We start from the raw sequence: 15,146 nt of genomic DNA on the forward strand, positions 1-15,146 counted from the left end.
CAATCAGCAGTACAGCTCAGCGAGGAGCTTACTGAGATGTTTGCTTAATTGTGTCTTAAACAAATCACCTTATTGGTATATTAGATGTATCCAGCCCCTTCCTTGTGGTATGCTACAAATTACACATGAGATTCTTACAGTGAAAAGTACTCTTAAAAACCTATTGACTTTACATCAAGGGGGCTGTTCACATATCTCTGAACTAATTCAATTAAATGGTGTAGGTGGTTTCCTTTTTTTTCTTAGCCAGTTTTGCTTCCAGCTCTTATGCTGGGGATTTACAGATTATTTTTTTTTAACCTTTCTCTCATTGAGCTTAAAGAACAAATGACAACTTTCTGCTGCTCTAGGCATTTTGTTCCTTAAAACTTTCCTTTACTAAATGTTGAATCCAATTTTTACAGGGAAGATTTGCATCAGTTTGCAACAGTACCTCTGAATGGCAATTTGGGAGTTTCTCTGGGTATTTAAAAATATTTTCATACTTATTTTGGTTATTTCAGGGAAGGAAAAATTTTCATAGAAAATCAGTAGGTTCTTTAAGTACATTTGCATTTTACTAACAGAAAGTTAAAACATTAATTGTTGTTTAATAAACTGCAGTAGAACCACAGATGTTATGAAAGCAAAGATGAAGATTTCTGTGCTCTGAAACAATGTTCCTTTCCATGTTCCTTTCCCCTCTACACCCAAATGTTTCCCCCTAACAGTTTATTCTTTCCTTTTCTCTATGTAAATATTATGGGACTCTGATGTAAGTGTCACAGATTGCATGAGTTTTCTTCTGAGGTGTTTGGAATAGACTAGCACTTAACAACTTAATCATTTGTGGGATGTGTTTTCATTAACGGATGACTTTGTTGATGTGATTAGACTTGTTTGCTTTGGTTGCACTTGACTTCAGCTTTGGAAAGGATGTCTGCCTCTGTTTTGTGGCTCCTGGGCAGTGCGTGCTGGTGGAGTTGGCTGCTCCTAACTTCTTGGTTTGGCAATGAAAACTGTTGGGGAAGTACATGACTTGGGTCAATGTCCTTTGGAAATGATGGCAAATTTATCTTTGTTGCAGGGAAAAGAAGCTGATCGCCATCGTATAATAAATATCTGTTCTCTTGCTCTTATTAAGTGGTGTGCAAACCTCTTTATATGAATTATCCCCTGGAAAGGCTTAGCTTTGGAGTGTCTTTGTCTTCCATTACAATAATACCTTGCTTCTGGCTCATGTAGTCTGTGACTGTGTTTTTTCCCTTTGCTCCCGAGGAATTACAGTGATGGGAGGAAGAAGTATTGTGCCCAGCAAAATAAGGGGGAGTCCAGCTTCTCTCAAAGGCCTTGGGGTGCCTGATTCCCACTGTAACTGTATTTAAGTGTCCAGATTTTTCAGAGGATCTAGATCAAAGTCATTTGCTCATCTGTAGGTAGAGTGGGCCAGGTCCTGACCTCCGTGGTACTCATAAAAATCCATAGGAGTTACTCTGAATTTACACAGCAGCATAGATCAGAGCCTGAATCAAAGCAATTGCTGAAAAAGCAGCTTGCTGCTGAATCCCATTTGTTGCTGTAGAAAGAGTTTTGCAAGTGAGATTTTTTAGCCCAGGTAGAATCACAGAGATTAAAGATGACGACGATCTGGCCATATGTTCCCTTGTCCATGCTGGGTTGTTCCCTGTGGTGCATTTAATAGCTTAGATCCCAACCCTGTCTACTTTGACTTGGAATATGCCCAGCTTCAGGGCTTCCCACACAATGTGTTGGTTGTATCGGTTCCCTTTGAAGGAATTAGGGCAGGGTGACAGGAACTGGAATTCAGGGGTCCCTTTCCTTAGACTGTTTACACTCAGATTCTGTCTTGCCATAGTGAAGAGAGGAGTGTAATCTGGTCTGGGTACTGAAAAGACATTTGCAAGAAGCAGCAGCAGCTTTAGCCCTGGCACACCAGCCGATTTCCCCTTTCTGCAGCGGTTCTGCCCCTCCATGCAAAGGTGCGGAGCCGTAAGTGTAAGAGGTGGAGACACCCGAAACACAGCCCGCTCTGAGGTGGGAGTGAGAGTCTCCCAAGGACGAGAGCCAGGAGAGACATCTGGCATATGGTCCATGCTTTTATACAGCCACCTCCTGCCTGTGACACCATCCCTGGGCTGTCAGCTGCTTCCCTGGAGCAGCACACACTGCTGTCTCTGCCACTTTGGGGACATCTGATAGTGGCCTGAGGCCCCACAGCCTCAGGTCCTAAAGACGGCTCTTAGAAACACACAGGAGGTCACCCGAGGCCAAGTGCTGTCCTCAAGAAGCCTGTGCCAGCCCTGACAACATGTTTTGCTCCTCAGTCTTCACCTTGTCCTGAAGCAAACCTTTGTGTCCCAGAACCCATCCATTCACTTCAAGCCTCCATCTCCTTTCTAACTAATTCCTCACATGTGTGCTTATTATTCTGGTTAATCCCCTGCTTTACATTTTCTCCTGCAAAGCACTCATTCTCTTGGTGTAGGAAAAGTAGTTTTTTATCCTGTCATCACCCTGTTCACAAAAGAAACAACTTCAGAGTAGGTGCTTATGCAGCAGCAGCCCTTTGGAGATGAGTTGCCTCCAGTCCCACAACAGCGTAACACTTCCACGAATGTGGGACAAAGTCTGGCACCCCAGATCAATACGAGGTTGGGACTGACCACCATACAGATGTCCTCCCTGAGGCGGGATGGGCAGGGAATCCTCCCTTCTTGCTCTGGGTCTTAAAAAAAAGGCTCTGTGTATTCAAGATCTGCTCTTGTCAATGGTCAGAAATGTAGTGGACAGACCTGCTTCCAGTTCAGTGACGCTGAAGCAAAACTGGTTCCCATTTGGCTGGTTTTTGGTGGCTCATTCACGATGAAATGGAGCAGGGGAGAAGAGGACCTCAGCCCAACTTCCAGTGGACTTTACAGACCTCTCTGCTGCGGGGGTCAAAGCAGTATGTGCCAGCTTGGAGACTGAGCTGTCCTCTTTATCTTCACTTAAGCAGCACCAGGTCATGGATGTGACGCTCAGGCTGATGGGGAGAGCGGAGGAGCCTGCAGGAGGCTGTCCCTCTGCTATGCCTGTCGTGGAGACAGGCGATGTGGCTGGCAGAGCTGCCTGGATATCTTCTTCACCCAGCACCCCATTCAAGAGAGAGAAAAATAATGGAGAAAGCAACATACGCTAGAAAAGCACGGGATTCCTGGGAGTGTTACCAGGGCTGAGCTTCCTTCTGTCTCCTTTTGCAGCAAAGTGTCTGGCTGCAGGAGAAAAGGAGCAGGGGACATTTGCCTAATCTTGTATGTTCTCAGCTTCAGCAGCCAGTGTCTCCACACTCTAGTCACTGAATGCTGTAATTCTGGTTTTCCAGTACCCCTCTGTCCTGTCCTCTTTGAAGTCCTCTTTTTTCCCAGGGAAAGCTGTTGTCTCCTTGCAGCAGCACATGGCTGGGGATGTGTTGTTGGGCCACCGTGCAAACCTCAGTGAGGCAGTTTAAAGAAGTCCTGACCCACTTTTACTATCTGGAAACAAACTGCCTGAAGTCCAGCCTGCAATTCACATCTGAGGGACCTCTGGGGAAAAGGGCAGGTGGGAGCAGTCAGATGAATTGGTGTTGGGGCAATACTTGGCCTCTAGGCCACAGGTTTGGGCATGCTTGGTTGGCCGAACAGCTTTTAAAACAAACTTGACTCCATTTTTTGTTGGCTTAGAGAGGTGTCAAGGGCCAGCTTCCACATCCAAGATGGCCTAAGCTAGGCTTCTCTTGGATAGCTCACTTTCCAAGTGGAAGGATAAAATAGTAATTAAAATAAAATGTTCCTGTACTGATTTGCCATGTGGTCTAGAGAACATTTAATTCTCCCCACAGTGTAGTCTTAACATTACAGTCATATATAGAAAAAACAGAACTCAGCATTATCCTGGGCCTCTCTGCAATGTGACTATCAGCATTTTCAGTACAGCTGGGAAAAAACTCAACTTCCAGCTCTTCCTGGAAATCCGTGATGGTGGCTTCCAGCCTGCCCGTGCAAATGGTGATAAAGGGGTAGAAACAGAGGGTCAGTGGCCAGAGGATGGTGTGCACTGCTCTCTCGAGCAGCAGCCGCATCCTGCGGGCTGAACACAGGGGCTGAGAGCGTTTAGCTGCTGGCTTGAATTTGGCACTGGAGAGAGCCCCAGTGATCTGCTCGTGACTCGTGGTGTTGCCGTAGCCAAACCGCTTCCCCTTTGTCTCTCCGTTACCCAGCTGAAAGAGCTGTTGGAGAATTCAGTTCTTTTGTGCTTTAAGGTTCTAAATAGATTAATAAGTATTAGACGTTTAAGAATCCTCTTTGGTTTTAGTCTTTGGGTTTTAGTCTTTGGTCCAGCAGAGTCTTACAGTCAGGCTGAGACAAGAAACACAGAGCATTATTTCTCTCTATATTTATACAACAGCATAGGGCCAATAATTGTGGTTAATGCCATCTAAACAGCACACACTTCCACTCCTGACATGTTTCAGAATGAAAAAAGCCTATGAGTCAAAGAAAGCAAGCTCCAGCCCTGCTGATAAGAAACTGTGGAGATGCAGAAAGCTGGGTCACGCTGGGTGTCATCTTCTGCACCTCTTGCTTTGGACTGTCCGTTAAAAATACCATCTTGCTTCACTGTCGGGATTTAAGGCAGCAAATGGATTGTGTTGTGCAACGTGCCCAGTCCTGCAAAGATCTTGCCATAAGTTACAAGGATAAGAACCACCAAGCAGGCGTTAGTGGTCTGTAGTCATGGGACCCTAATCTGCCTTCAGATCCATCAGTGGAGTTAATGCTCCATAAGATTTACTCCAAAGTGACAGAAGAGAGACTTTTCCCCGCTCTGGTCTAGCAGCAACACATCCACTGCTGCGGGTCCGTTCAATGCCTGTTGAAGCTTTTGGTTAACTTCGGTGGATCTTAGACTGGGCTCTTGGCGTGAGCTCTCTCAGCTTCAAGTCAATTTGTGCTGCTGTGCTTCATATTTCTGCATCCCAGGCAGCTGCCTCTGTACTGTCCGGAGGGCTTCAACACCCATTTGGTGTCTTCTAGAGGACACTCCTTCTGGAAGCAGTAGATGCAGGAACTGTGGATGGAATCAGCAATTCAAGAAATCAGACATTTTATTTATTCCTGAGCCAAACAAAAAAAATCTCTTTCTAGAGTCAACCTCCAGAACATCAGAGGCTGTGAATTCAGTCTCGATTCTATGTGAAATAATCCAAATAGAGCTTATGGCTTCATAAACAAGGGCCTTTTGATTTCTAACCCCACAGCTGCTATTACCAGAGTGTGATGTGTGACCCTTCTATTAATCCCTGGAAGATGCATGGCTTTGCGGTGAGGTGGCATTTGGCAGTGTGTGAATCAAACCGTCGCTGATTTCCTCATCCTTTGTCTTCATATTTAGACTGTAAATGGCCGTGTTAAATAGGTGTGGACAGTAAGTATGAAAAGCCAGCTGAGGCAAACTGTGAAACAAAAGGCTCTGTGTTCTCAGATGATGAAGAGAACGATACATTGGATTGTGCATCCATGAACAAAAGGCCCAAAAAGAAGGATCGACCCCTTGAGGTACTTCCATATTGTTAAGGCTCCTACTTCTATGACATTCCTTGAATCTTCAACGGAACAAACATCTCTCTTTGGTCTAAAAACACTGAGTCCAAACAGTAGATTTCTGGTCTTTCAGGGGTGGGTCTTGCTATGGGTTCGCTCACTTTTCTGCCTGTGTGGATTTCTGTGGAGATAATAGTTATATGGGGCTTCAGAGTTGGATCTGAATTGTAAAACTTGAATCTAGCTCTAAACAATGTGCTAATGTGGAGGTATTTGGGTGAGAGGATTTGGATATCAACAGTTGATTTTACATGTCTGTAGAGGAAAATATATTCTCCCCCCCAAGGCAGGATAGTTATGGTGAGAACAGTCAGCACGCACAGCCAGAGCACTCACAGTTCAGAGCCCAGTTCCTCTTGCTTGAGTTTGCACCTAGCCAAACCCCACCGAAACCAGCAGCAGTTCTTCCTTCACTACTTCAACAGGTTTTTGAATCAGGCACTGTATTAACAAGAATGCTTTAAGTTACTTCATGGAAACAAAAGAGCTAAAGGAGACGCAGATCTCACCCTATGCTTTGCCAAAAGCAATTTTAGCAACATTTTGTTGTGGAGAAAATAAAACCTCCATGGGAGACGCTATAGGCAAAGACTCCTTACAGATCTGGGCAGGGTGGATGGAGTGACAGCCAGCAGCTCTCAGATCCGAGCCAGGAGATCTCCACCATGGGGGAGCTGGGTTTGTTCCACCCTCCTCTTGGCTCAGTGTGAGGGAGCGCGAGTGGTGGGGCTTGGTAAGCAGTTGTATGTCCATCTGGTGTGTTGTCCTACCTCTGGTGGGCTCTCCTCAAAAGCTGGGCTGCTCTGGTTTTACTGTGAAAAGGTGCAGCCTCTGTAGCTACTCTCAGAGCTGTCAAGTAGCATCCTAGAGGAGACAGAGCTATTCATTCCTGATTTTAGAGTCTTTACTCTGCAGTTAATGGCTGCTTTGCTTTAAAAGCCATCTGGCTTCCCAGGGAGCAGCCTTCTCCCAAGCTGCAGGAGGTACTGCTCTAGTTGTCCAGCTGTGTCCCAGGGCTCCTGGTTTACAGATAGCAACTCAGAGCCAGCAGCTGTGGAGTGTGGTGTGGTGCAGGATCCCTGACTGCCATACACAACAGCTTTCTTCCTCAGCTTTTCTCCTCCAGCTGTGCCTTTCTGGATGCAGCTGTCCCATCCAGGTCTGTTGGGCTTTTGGGGATTCACAGTGGGAGCTTGGGGTAAGATTTCAGGCTTGGAAGATGGGGTGGGGTGTTGAATTAATCCCATCTCTGCAAGAAACTACCTTGGTTTATGGGCAAGCTGGAAGAGATTTAGATGGAGTCTAAACAAAACCTTGCTGCACTGCAGTTCCTTATCTATATGAATATTTATACCTTGCTGCATCACAGGAACGTGGAAACACAGCATGATCTTGGGTTGGAAAGTCCTATAAAATAGAAATGACAAAGTCCTCACTTACAAATGGTAAGACCCTGTCATAGTGTTACAGGTAAATAGGTTGATGCTGTTAAAGAAAACAAGGCTTTGGATAGTTATGTAAATGGAGTAGAAGAGCTTACCAGGCATTGCAGTGTTACGTGATGCTATGACAGGCCTCCACACTGAGAATTTGTGCTCCTCCACAACATCTGGTAACCATTTCTTATTGTGAAGCTCGCAAGACACAATGCCATGCCAAAGCTCCTCTGAAAGAAGTATGCACTGCAGATGAGGGTTTTTTTCTGTTTGCTACTCTAGTTTCTATCTCAGTCTGGGGAACAGTGTTAATCACAGTAAACCAACTTCATGGAGTTGGTACGGCTCCTGGGAGTTCAGGGCTCGTTTTTCACACACACAGAATCACAGAATGGTTGGGGTTGGAAGGGACCTCTGGAGATCATCTAGTCCAACCCCCTATTTTGTTTTTGAAGCTGTGCATCAGCTGGCTGCAAGGCAGAATTGCAATAGTTGACTTCTAAAATCATTTCAATGGATTGTGTCTGGTGTGTCTCCCAAGCAAGAGGCTGATCTTTTGAAAGAGCTCTGCCTTGTGAGAATTACAGGGTCCGTGTGTTTTACCCCTTCAGCCTTGTAGTGCCCCAAAGAGCTGTACCCTCAGAGGGGCTGCGGCTGGGTTAGACAGTGCAGGATGGGCTGGGAGACCCCCAGAGCTGGCTTTCTGCCACCAGTTTGCTCCCTTGATCCTAGAGCTGCTGTAAATGGCACCCATTTGTCCTGGCTTCTTTGACCAGTATGTTATTAGCAATCTTTAGCCACACCTCTAACCAAGTGCCAGAGGGGAAGGTGTTGGTGTAACCTGGGTAAAGGACTACAACAAGTTTCTTAAAGGGGTTAGTCCTCAGCTGGTCATTCATTAGTAACCTTCAGGGTCAAGATCTGCTTCTCCAGTACTTCATGCCTGGAACGGATCGTTGCCACAGAGGTGCCACAAAGATGGGTGAGATTTAAGGAAAGAAAAAATGTTTCCTATTATGCCACTGAAGTTTTCTCTTGCTCTCCTGCAGGCACCGCCTAGGACCCTTAGACCTCGCTTCAGGAAGAAAAGTACCTCGTCCTCTGCCACTGAAACAATGTGAGTGCAATGAGCCAATAGCACCAAGATCCACAGAATGTCTCTCTTCTGCCTTAAAGAGCTACTCGTTAATAATGTAGGAAACAGCGGTGGGATGGATGTGCTTTGATGTACAGCATCGTAGACATGGCCTTTCTCTCTCCTCTCTCTGTATCCTTCTGTTACATGCTTCTCGCGTTTGTCCATGACCTGGGTAGGACAGTCTGGCAGACACCTGCAGGTTAAGGGTCTTTGTTTCGTTTGCAGAGTGTACACCCACTCGCGCCAGTCCTGCAAGGCTGTACGTTTACTTGTCATCTGTGTCTGCATAGCTCTAGCTCTGTGAATGCACAACGGAAACAAAAATAATCAGTTGCTCACGATGATACATTGACAGTGTATTTATTTATGGCTTTGTCATTAACGAAGTGGATTTGCAGAAGCCACGGATTTCTCTTCCCTCCCTTCCTCCTCAAGACTGTGAATGATGTAACAAATGTCAAAGTACTTTGACTGTACAAAATGTCCATGATTCATTAGTGAAAGCTGAGCTGCAACTCTTTTTCTGCAAGTAAATCACGTGTATTCTGAGAAAATCATTGTGCTAAAAGCCATAGAGACAGAACCACTTACAGAGGACGAGGAAGAGACGAGCAAGAGAAAAGAAATAGTTTCAACGATGTAATGAAGGGGGAGTCTTAATTTTGATCAGCCTGAGCCAGGAGATCATTGGGTGGAAAACGATGGCGGCTAGAAGGACTAGATCGTATCGCTTGTGACAAATGTTCTACTGCCGGTTTTAAAGCGTGAGCAATCCACGTTTGTACTAGCTGCAGCGACAGAAGTTAGAATCGCTTTAGTGACGCAATTCCAGGGGAAAACGCGCCTTTCTTCCCTGCCTGCAACAGTGTCGGTCCCAGCGCTCTGCTTTCCTGGTGAGGTGCTGCTGTTCTACTTGCACGAGCAGAGCAGGGCGCTGGGTCTGAGCTGCTTTTTGAAGCCTGGAGTTTCACCTGTAGCATGGCGTTTGGTTAGAACCACAGGAACCAGCTGGAGTGGTGTATTTGTATCCATATGTAAATGAGAAATATAAAAGAAGAAGAAGACGTGGTAGGGTTTGTGTGTTTGTGCTTCAAGTTGGTGTCTCTTGTAAGTGTTGAGCATGTGAGATTCACACATAAGTTAATTACGTGGCCCTTTGTGTTTGCTCTTGTACCTGTCACATAGACTAGAAAAACATTTAGCATTATGTAGAACGTGCCATCATGGATAATCTAGTTCAGGTGCAGCAGTCCAGGATGCCAACAGCCGGCTGGAGTGTATCAGGCCAGAGATAAATCTGAAGTGGCCTTTGAAACCATTTCTCTGCCGGATATGCATTGATATCCCAGCTGTCCCTGTCTGATGGATCCCTGAGGTTTCCCCCAGAGCTTCCTACATCTGTGGGGAAGAGAGAAATAAATTATGCGCACGCACAAATGTTTATCTGACCTGGCAAGGAAGTGGAAAAAGCAAGCAGGTATTTCCTGTGTCTGCCACAATACTTGGCCTCATTACCTGAGAATTTTATTTCCTTTACATGTGCTAATTCAATCACATTTTGCAGTGGGTAAGAAGGAAAAAGTCTTCAGAAAGTAAATTGAAAAAAAACCCAACAAAACTGTCTAAATAGCAGTTACAGAAGAGTCAGTCCTCGGAAGATACTTGGCAAAAGCTTTGAGGAGCTAAGCTTGTGTATTATATTTTTAAGCAGCTTTAGACTTTATTTGATTTCTTTTGGCAAACATTACAAAGAAATAGAAGAACTGCCTGCAGTGTTAGCAGAAAATAAAATCCTGTGGCAAGCAAGCTATGTTTCCCTGCTCTGCAATGGGCTGCCATAAGATAAAAAAGAAGCTGACAAGTTTGCACTCAATTATGCCAGAAAACCCCAACAGCATAAAGCTGCATAACATCTGACAAATTCTGTTCTCAGACACGCTGAGATTGATTCTCACTAAAATTATTAGATGTGCGTCTAATCTGCTGTTTTACTGTAAACTCGACTGTTTAGCATTTCTTAAGTGCTGAGGTGAAATTGTTGACAAGGGAGTTGCCTTATATCTCTCAAAACATTCACTGTATAAATGAGAAAAATAAACCTTTTCATATCTCTGGCAAAAATGTATTAATTTATCAACGGAGCTGTATATTTGTGTATAGACAAGAAATGTGAACGCCTACCCACGTACACTTAGTGCTGTAGTGTTCTGTATACAGAAGAGAACGGTCATTTGCTTTCGATTCCTCACCTTCCGCACACAGGTTGTTTGCAGGTGTTGCCCCAAGTCTGTCATGTCACTCTTTGGCGGCTACTGTGTTCATTCAGAATAACCACCGGACGGGAAGTCTTGTCTTCCAGTTTTTCTCTTGAGTCTCTGCTAAGGAACAAGCCCGATTCAGCGAGTCGCCTTCCTGCGCTGACCCTGACCCCGCCTGGCAAACGAGACTTTGCAGGGCTTGAGCAAAAGAGAGGACATGTGGATGGTGGCTTCTTAGGCGAGTGTGGATGAGGAGCTCACCTTCCTCCCAGCTCAGGCTCTGAGGGCGCAAGCCAGCTAACAGCTTGCAGATTATTCCTCCTCAAAACAAGCAATCTTTCCACTGATGGTTTGAAATAGCAACAGATCTGGTGTAAGTATGAAAAGCCTGGTTACAGGGGCCTTTCCGGCAGCTGGCCTCTGCGATCGGTGCTGTAGGGCAGGCAGGCACCTCCTGCCTTCTCAGAGATGGCCTGGAGAGTGCAACCCTGAAAGAAACAGGCCCGCCCTAGAAAATACAGCCCTTAACCGGCACAAGGCTGGAGTGAAACATGCGTTATTTCGAGCAAGTGAAGTTGAGGCTGAGGGGAAGGAAACTGCAGCTGAGGATGGTCCATGGAAAATAGGCCTGTGAATTACCTCACCCATTTACCACAAATTCACCTCAAGTTATGAGGAGAAGCAGCTTGAGCAGCTGAGTGCAGTCCTCCACGCCTCCTTTCTCGTTGCAGGGGCCAGTGTCAGCGTAGTTACGGCCAACGCCAATTGCTGAATCAGGATCACGTCAAATAGACAAGACAGACTTCACGTGTATCACTGTCTCCTCGGAATTAATCCCACACTCATCTAAATTGTGTAAGTGCAAACCCAGCACAGAAGGAGAATCGGATTATTTATCCCCAAGGAGAGGGAGAAAGCTGCTTGGAGAGCTACGATGCTTCCTAGCCTCATGTAAACAACCTGCTGCCTCTGACTGCTCTCTGAAGTGTTCTCATGTAGTGATGAAGCCCTCGTACGCGTGACCGAATGCTCGTTAATCACAGTCTCCTTTTTGCTGTCTGTTTCGGGTACCTGTTTTGCATCTAGCACTGTATTTGAAATAGCAGAGAACACTACGTTGGGATTTGCGTTTAGACAAACTCTTTAAGGACCCTAATTGTGCACTTCATGTCATTTCTTTCCTGTGATCGGTAGAAAAGATCTGTGATGAAATGGTACACTTAACGCCTCACAAGGATGGCCACTACACCAGTATTCCAAAAGTTGATGTTTTGCTGGTTTTGTTATACTGCTTGATACACATCTTGAATAAAGTCTTAAATCTTTTCTTTTAACAAAAGTAAAACAAAAAAGAAAACATCTTCAGTCTGTTCAATGTATCTGGCAGGCCAGAATAATTACTTTGATTGCTGTATTATTTTTATCTCAATTCTGGCTGAGTGTACATAGATGTATTCACTAAGTGCTGCATGTCCTTCAGAACTTCTTTCTGTATTATGAACTGGAAAAAAATACAGCTACTGAACACTCTGAGTAACTAGTGAATTCATTGAAACGCTACAGCCTCATACGGCAAACCACCTCTTGCTATACAGGTGGCTCTGGAGCTGTTAAGCAGGGACCATCTATCTGCTTAATAATGAGTTAATTATTAGTGAACATTTTGAAGCTGCTGCAAGAAGCAATTGCTTTTCATACACTTGCTGGAGTATCAGTTTCATAGAGAAAACCTCCGAACCCAGAGACGAGTTGCACTGTACACTCCAAAAGGACCCTGTAATAAATCCGTGGTTTTGTTCCATATACACGTGATCAGAGATAGGCAGTGTGAAGTATAATTAGGCTTAAAGAAAGAATAAACAAGAAAATACTCAAAACTGACTGCTTGCAGATGCGGTGTAGGACCCAAAGAATATATTCTACTACTCAAAAACCAACAGAGGATACAAAATGAGAGTCCTGTGATGAAATTTAGTGGCTAATACATTTTAAAATGAATTATAAAAACTGCATGTAACCATGAAACACTTTTTTTTTTTTTTCCTATGCTCTCTAGCATGAAGACATGCTAGTGTCTGCATGGTACTGTCATGGTACCATGACAGACAACAATACTGAAAGGGACCCTGCTCTCCCTTCTCCCCTTCTGCAAGGATACTCCAGTCAGTGAGCTACCAATAAGTATGCACACAGCAAAATATATCCTGGGGTTGTTTAAGCATGTTTCTTTTAAACATGTTAAGATTAAATATGTTGAATTGTTCACTTTTTGTGATGTTTAGACTGCATTCATCCATGTACATATGTTACACACAGTCCCAGGAAACCAACAGACATCAGAACGTGTAGGTGACTAGCTCGACCTCTAAGTAAAATGCAAACTGCAGCTCAAGATAATCTTGAATATGGCTTTATTTTGGGCACTGATACCCATAATTCTGATCAGATGATATGCATATGTTTATTTAGAAAAGTAACAGGTATTACAAGTTTATGTTCTAAAATTAAGACCATACCACATGTACCACCACCTCTTTCCTAGAGTGACTGCAAAAATGAAACCAAGATTTCTACGCACGAAGATTTGTGCGATCATGATACTTCTGGTAGGGATCATCAACATACCAATTCCTTCTTTTCCAGAAAGAAGTGGTCATTTTATCAAGGAGTTTACATTGTGTCCTATTGCACAACACCAGCTCTCTCAAACGCTTCTTCCGAGCAGCTGACTTCTTCCACAGTCTCTTCTTATAACCAGCCTGTCAGAAGCAAATACACAAAGACTTTTAAGTGGGTTGCTGCAAATACACATATACAGGAATACTGAGAAGCAAACCAGGACACATTCCCCACTTTCAGGAAGACAGGAGCTTTTTTTTATCTTCCGTAATGGCTGCTGCCCTCTAACGGAAGGAAAACAATTAGCCCACTAACTGTAAACATGCTTTTATTACCAAAAAAAAAAAAAAAAAAAAAGAGAAAAATCTTACCTTTCTCCTAACCCAAAGGCCATTGTGCAGCCGTAGAAACCTCTTGACGACAGCTTTCACGCTCTTCCTCTTTCCTTTCCGCACGCTACAGTAAGTGAGAGTCCTCACTGGCTGTTGAAGTATACTTGGCAGCAGAGATGTGACACTACAAAAAAAACCAAAACAAAACAAACACCCCCAAAATAGGGAAAAAACAGAACAGGAATAAAACATCTTTTTTTTTTTTTTTTTAAAGTAATCACTGGCTTCTTCACATAAAGAGAAATCAGAAGTGGCAGTGACTTGTCTGAAAGAGGGTAACAAGAACTCTTCTAGCATCACAGCACACCACTTAACGAATATGCGTGTATGAATGCTAACTGCAGTGCTGAACTCTAGCTGAAATTAATCTCAAAGTTATTATTGCATATGCAACAGCTTTTTCATGTGATAAAAGCGGTTCAACACCCAAAAGCAAACACTCCGCTGTTACTGGCATTCCAGAATTACGTTTAGAACGTTAATAACCAGCAAGAGAAACAGTGCGGATTGTAACAAGGCTTTTTCATAGAGTGCTTTGAGTGGGAAGGGACCTTAAAGATCATCTAGTTCCAACCCCCTGCCACAGGCAGGGACACCTTCCACTAGACCAGGTTGCTCCAAGCCCCATCCAACCTGGCCTTGAACACTGCCAGGGAGGGGGCAGCCACAGCTGCTCTGGGCAACCTGGGCCAGGGTCTCACCGCCCTCACAGCAAAGAATTTCTTCCTAATATCCAATGTAAATCTCCCCTCTTTCAGTTTAAAACCGTTACCCCTCGTCCTATCACTCCATGCCCTTGTAAAAAGTCCCTCTCCCGCTTTCCTGCAGCCCCTTCAGGTACTGGAAGGCTGCTCTAAGGTCTCCCCGGAGCCTTCTCTTCTCCAGGCTGAAGGCCTATGTCTGTGAAGTATTTTCCATTTTACATCCTGCTTCAAGCATTTTCCTTAACAGGAGACTCAGGGCTAAAGCAGCCCAAGACGTTTCTCAGACAAAGAGGTTGCTCTAACCGTCCTTTCAATCCTTCTCTCCACACGGAGCCGCGCACACGGTACCTGCTGAGGAGCGAGAGGCTGCCTCCCCCGGGCAGGCTCCCCCCGGGCAGCCGCGGTTTCCACAGCGGGGCCGCCGCCGGTGCCCGCACCCCCGTGACGCACCGGGCGGAGAGACCGGAGAGAGCGCGCCCCGCGGCGGGGCAGCGGGCGGCCCAGCGGCCCAGGATCCCTGCGGAGAGGCAGACCCTCAGGAGACGCCCCGCAACACCGCCCCGCGCCGCCATTTCACAGGCGGCCCCTCACCCCGACATGGCTGCCCGCCTCCCCTCCGCCGCACGCCACCGACCCGCCACAGCCCCGCGCGCCGCCGCCATAGCCCCGCGCGCTGGGTACGGCAGACGGCGAAGGTCACGTTGCGCCGGGGGCGGGGCGGCGCCGTGCTCCGCCTCGCGGGGCGCTGACAGGGGCGGCTTCAGAGCGCCCTGTGCTCGCTACAAGGGGCACCGCGGTCCGGGCCCGCCTCAGCCCCCACCGCAGGAGCGGTGGTAAGCGGTGATACCCGCTGCCCGCCCCGCGGGGCCCCACCGGGGCTGCCCCGGGACCCCTGTCCCGCGCATGTGCCACCGGGGCCGCCCCACGTCAGGGACACCGCGACGGCGGCGGGAAGCAATATTTGCATACGGCCTATTC

At 46.0% G+C, this 15,146-nt stretch overlaps 2 protein-coding genes across 11 annotated transcripts in view; one reads left to right on the plus strand and one right to left on the minus strand.

Annotated features, from left to right (window-relative positions):
• Positions 1–11,986, plus strand: part of REEP1 (receptor accessory protein 1) — a 74,683-nt gene extending 62,697 nt beyond the window's left edge. For 2 of the 10 annotated variants that reach the window (XM_068402564.1, XM_068402565.1), the window contains 2 exons: positions 5,437–5,576; positions 8,107–11,986. In XM_068402564.1, coding sequence (XP_068258665.1) covers positions 5,437–5,576; positions 8,107–8,178 — 212 coding nt within the window. In that variant the 3' untranslated portion in view covers positions 8,179–11,986. Of the gene's footprint in view, positions 1–759; positions 1,224–5,412; positions 5,577–8,106 lie in introns of those variants that run through there. The other 8 variants (XR_011048342.1, XM_068402573.1, XM_068402566.1 and 5 more) reach the window with 7 other exon arrangements.
• An 861-nt stretch (positions 11,987–12,847) lies between these two features.
• Positions 12,848–15,076, minus strand: MRPL35 (mitochondrial ribosomal protein L35). Its single transcript, XM_068402575.1, has 4 exons — positions 14,803–15,076; positions 14,517–14,685; positions 13,444–13,588; positions 12,848–13,212 (listed from the first exon to the last, which is right to left on the minus strand). The coding sequence occupies exons 1-4, from the start codon at positions 14,828–14,830 to the stop codon at positions 13,024–13,026; spliced, it is 531 nt and encodes a 176-aa protein (XP_068258676.1). The 5' UTR covers positions 14,831–15,076; the 3' UTR covers positions 12,848–13,023.
• Positions 15,077–15,146: the final 70 nt, after the last annotated feature.

The sequence above is a fragment of the Nyctibius grandis genome, chromosome 6 (assembly GCF_013368605.1).
Source record: "Nyctibius grandis isolate bNycGra1 chromosome 6, bNycGra1.pri, whole genome shotgun sequence".
NCBI classification, from domain to species: domain Eukaryota; kingdom Metazoa; phylum Chordata; class Aves; order Nyctibiiformes; family Nyctibiidae; genus Nyctibius; species Nyctibius grandis.

Coding starts and splice junctions, on each gene's coding strand:
- MRPL35 (XM_068402575.1), bottom strand. CDS start 14,830: ATGGCGGCGGCGCGCGGGGCTGTGGCGG. Junction 14,686..14,802: donor GGCGCGCGGGGCTGTGGCGG/GTCGGTGGCGTG, acceptor GCCTCTCCGCAG/GGATCCTGGGCCGCTGGGCC. Junction 13,589..14,516: donor AGCCTCTCGCTCCTCAGCAG/GTACCGTGTGCG, acceptor TTTTTTTTGTAG/TGTCACATCTCTGCTGCCAA.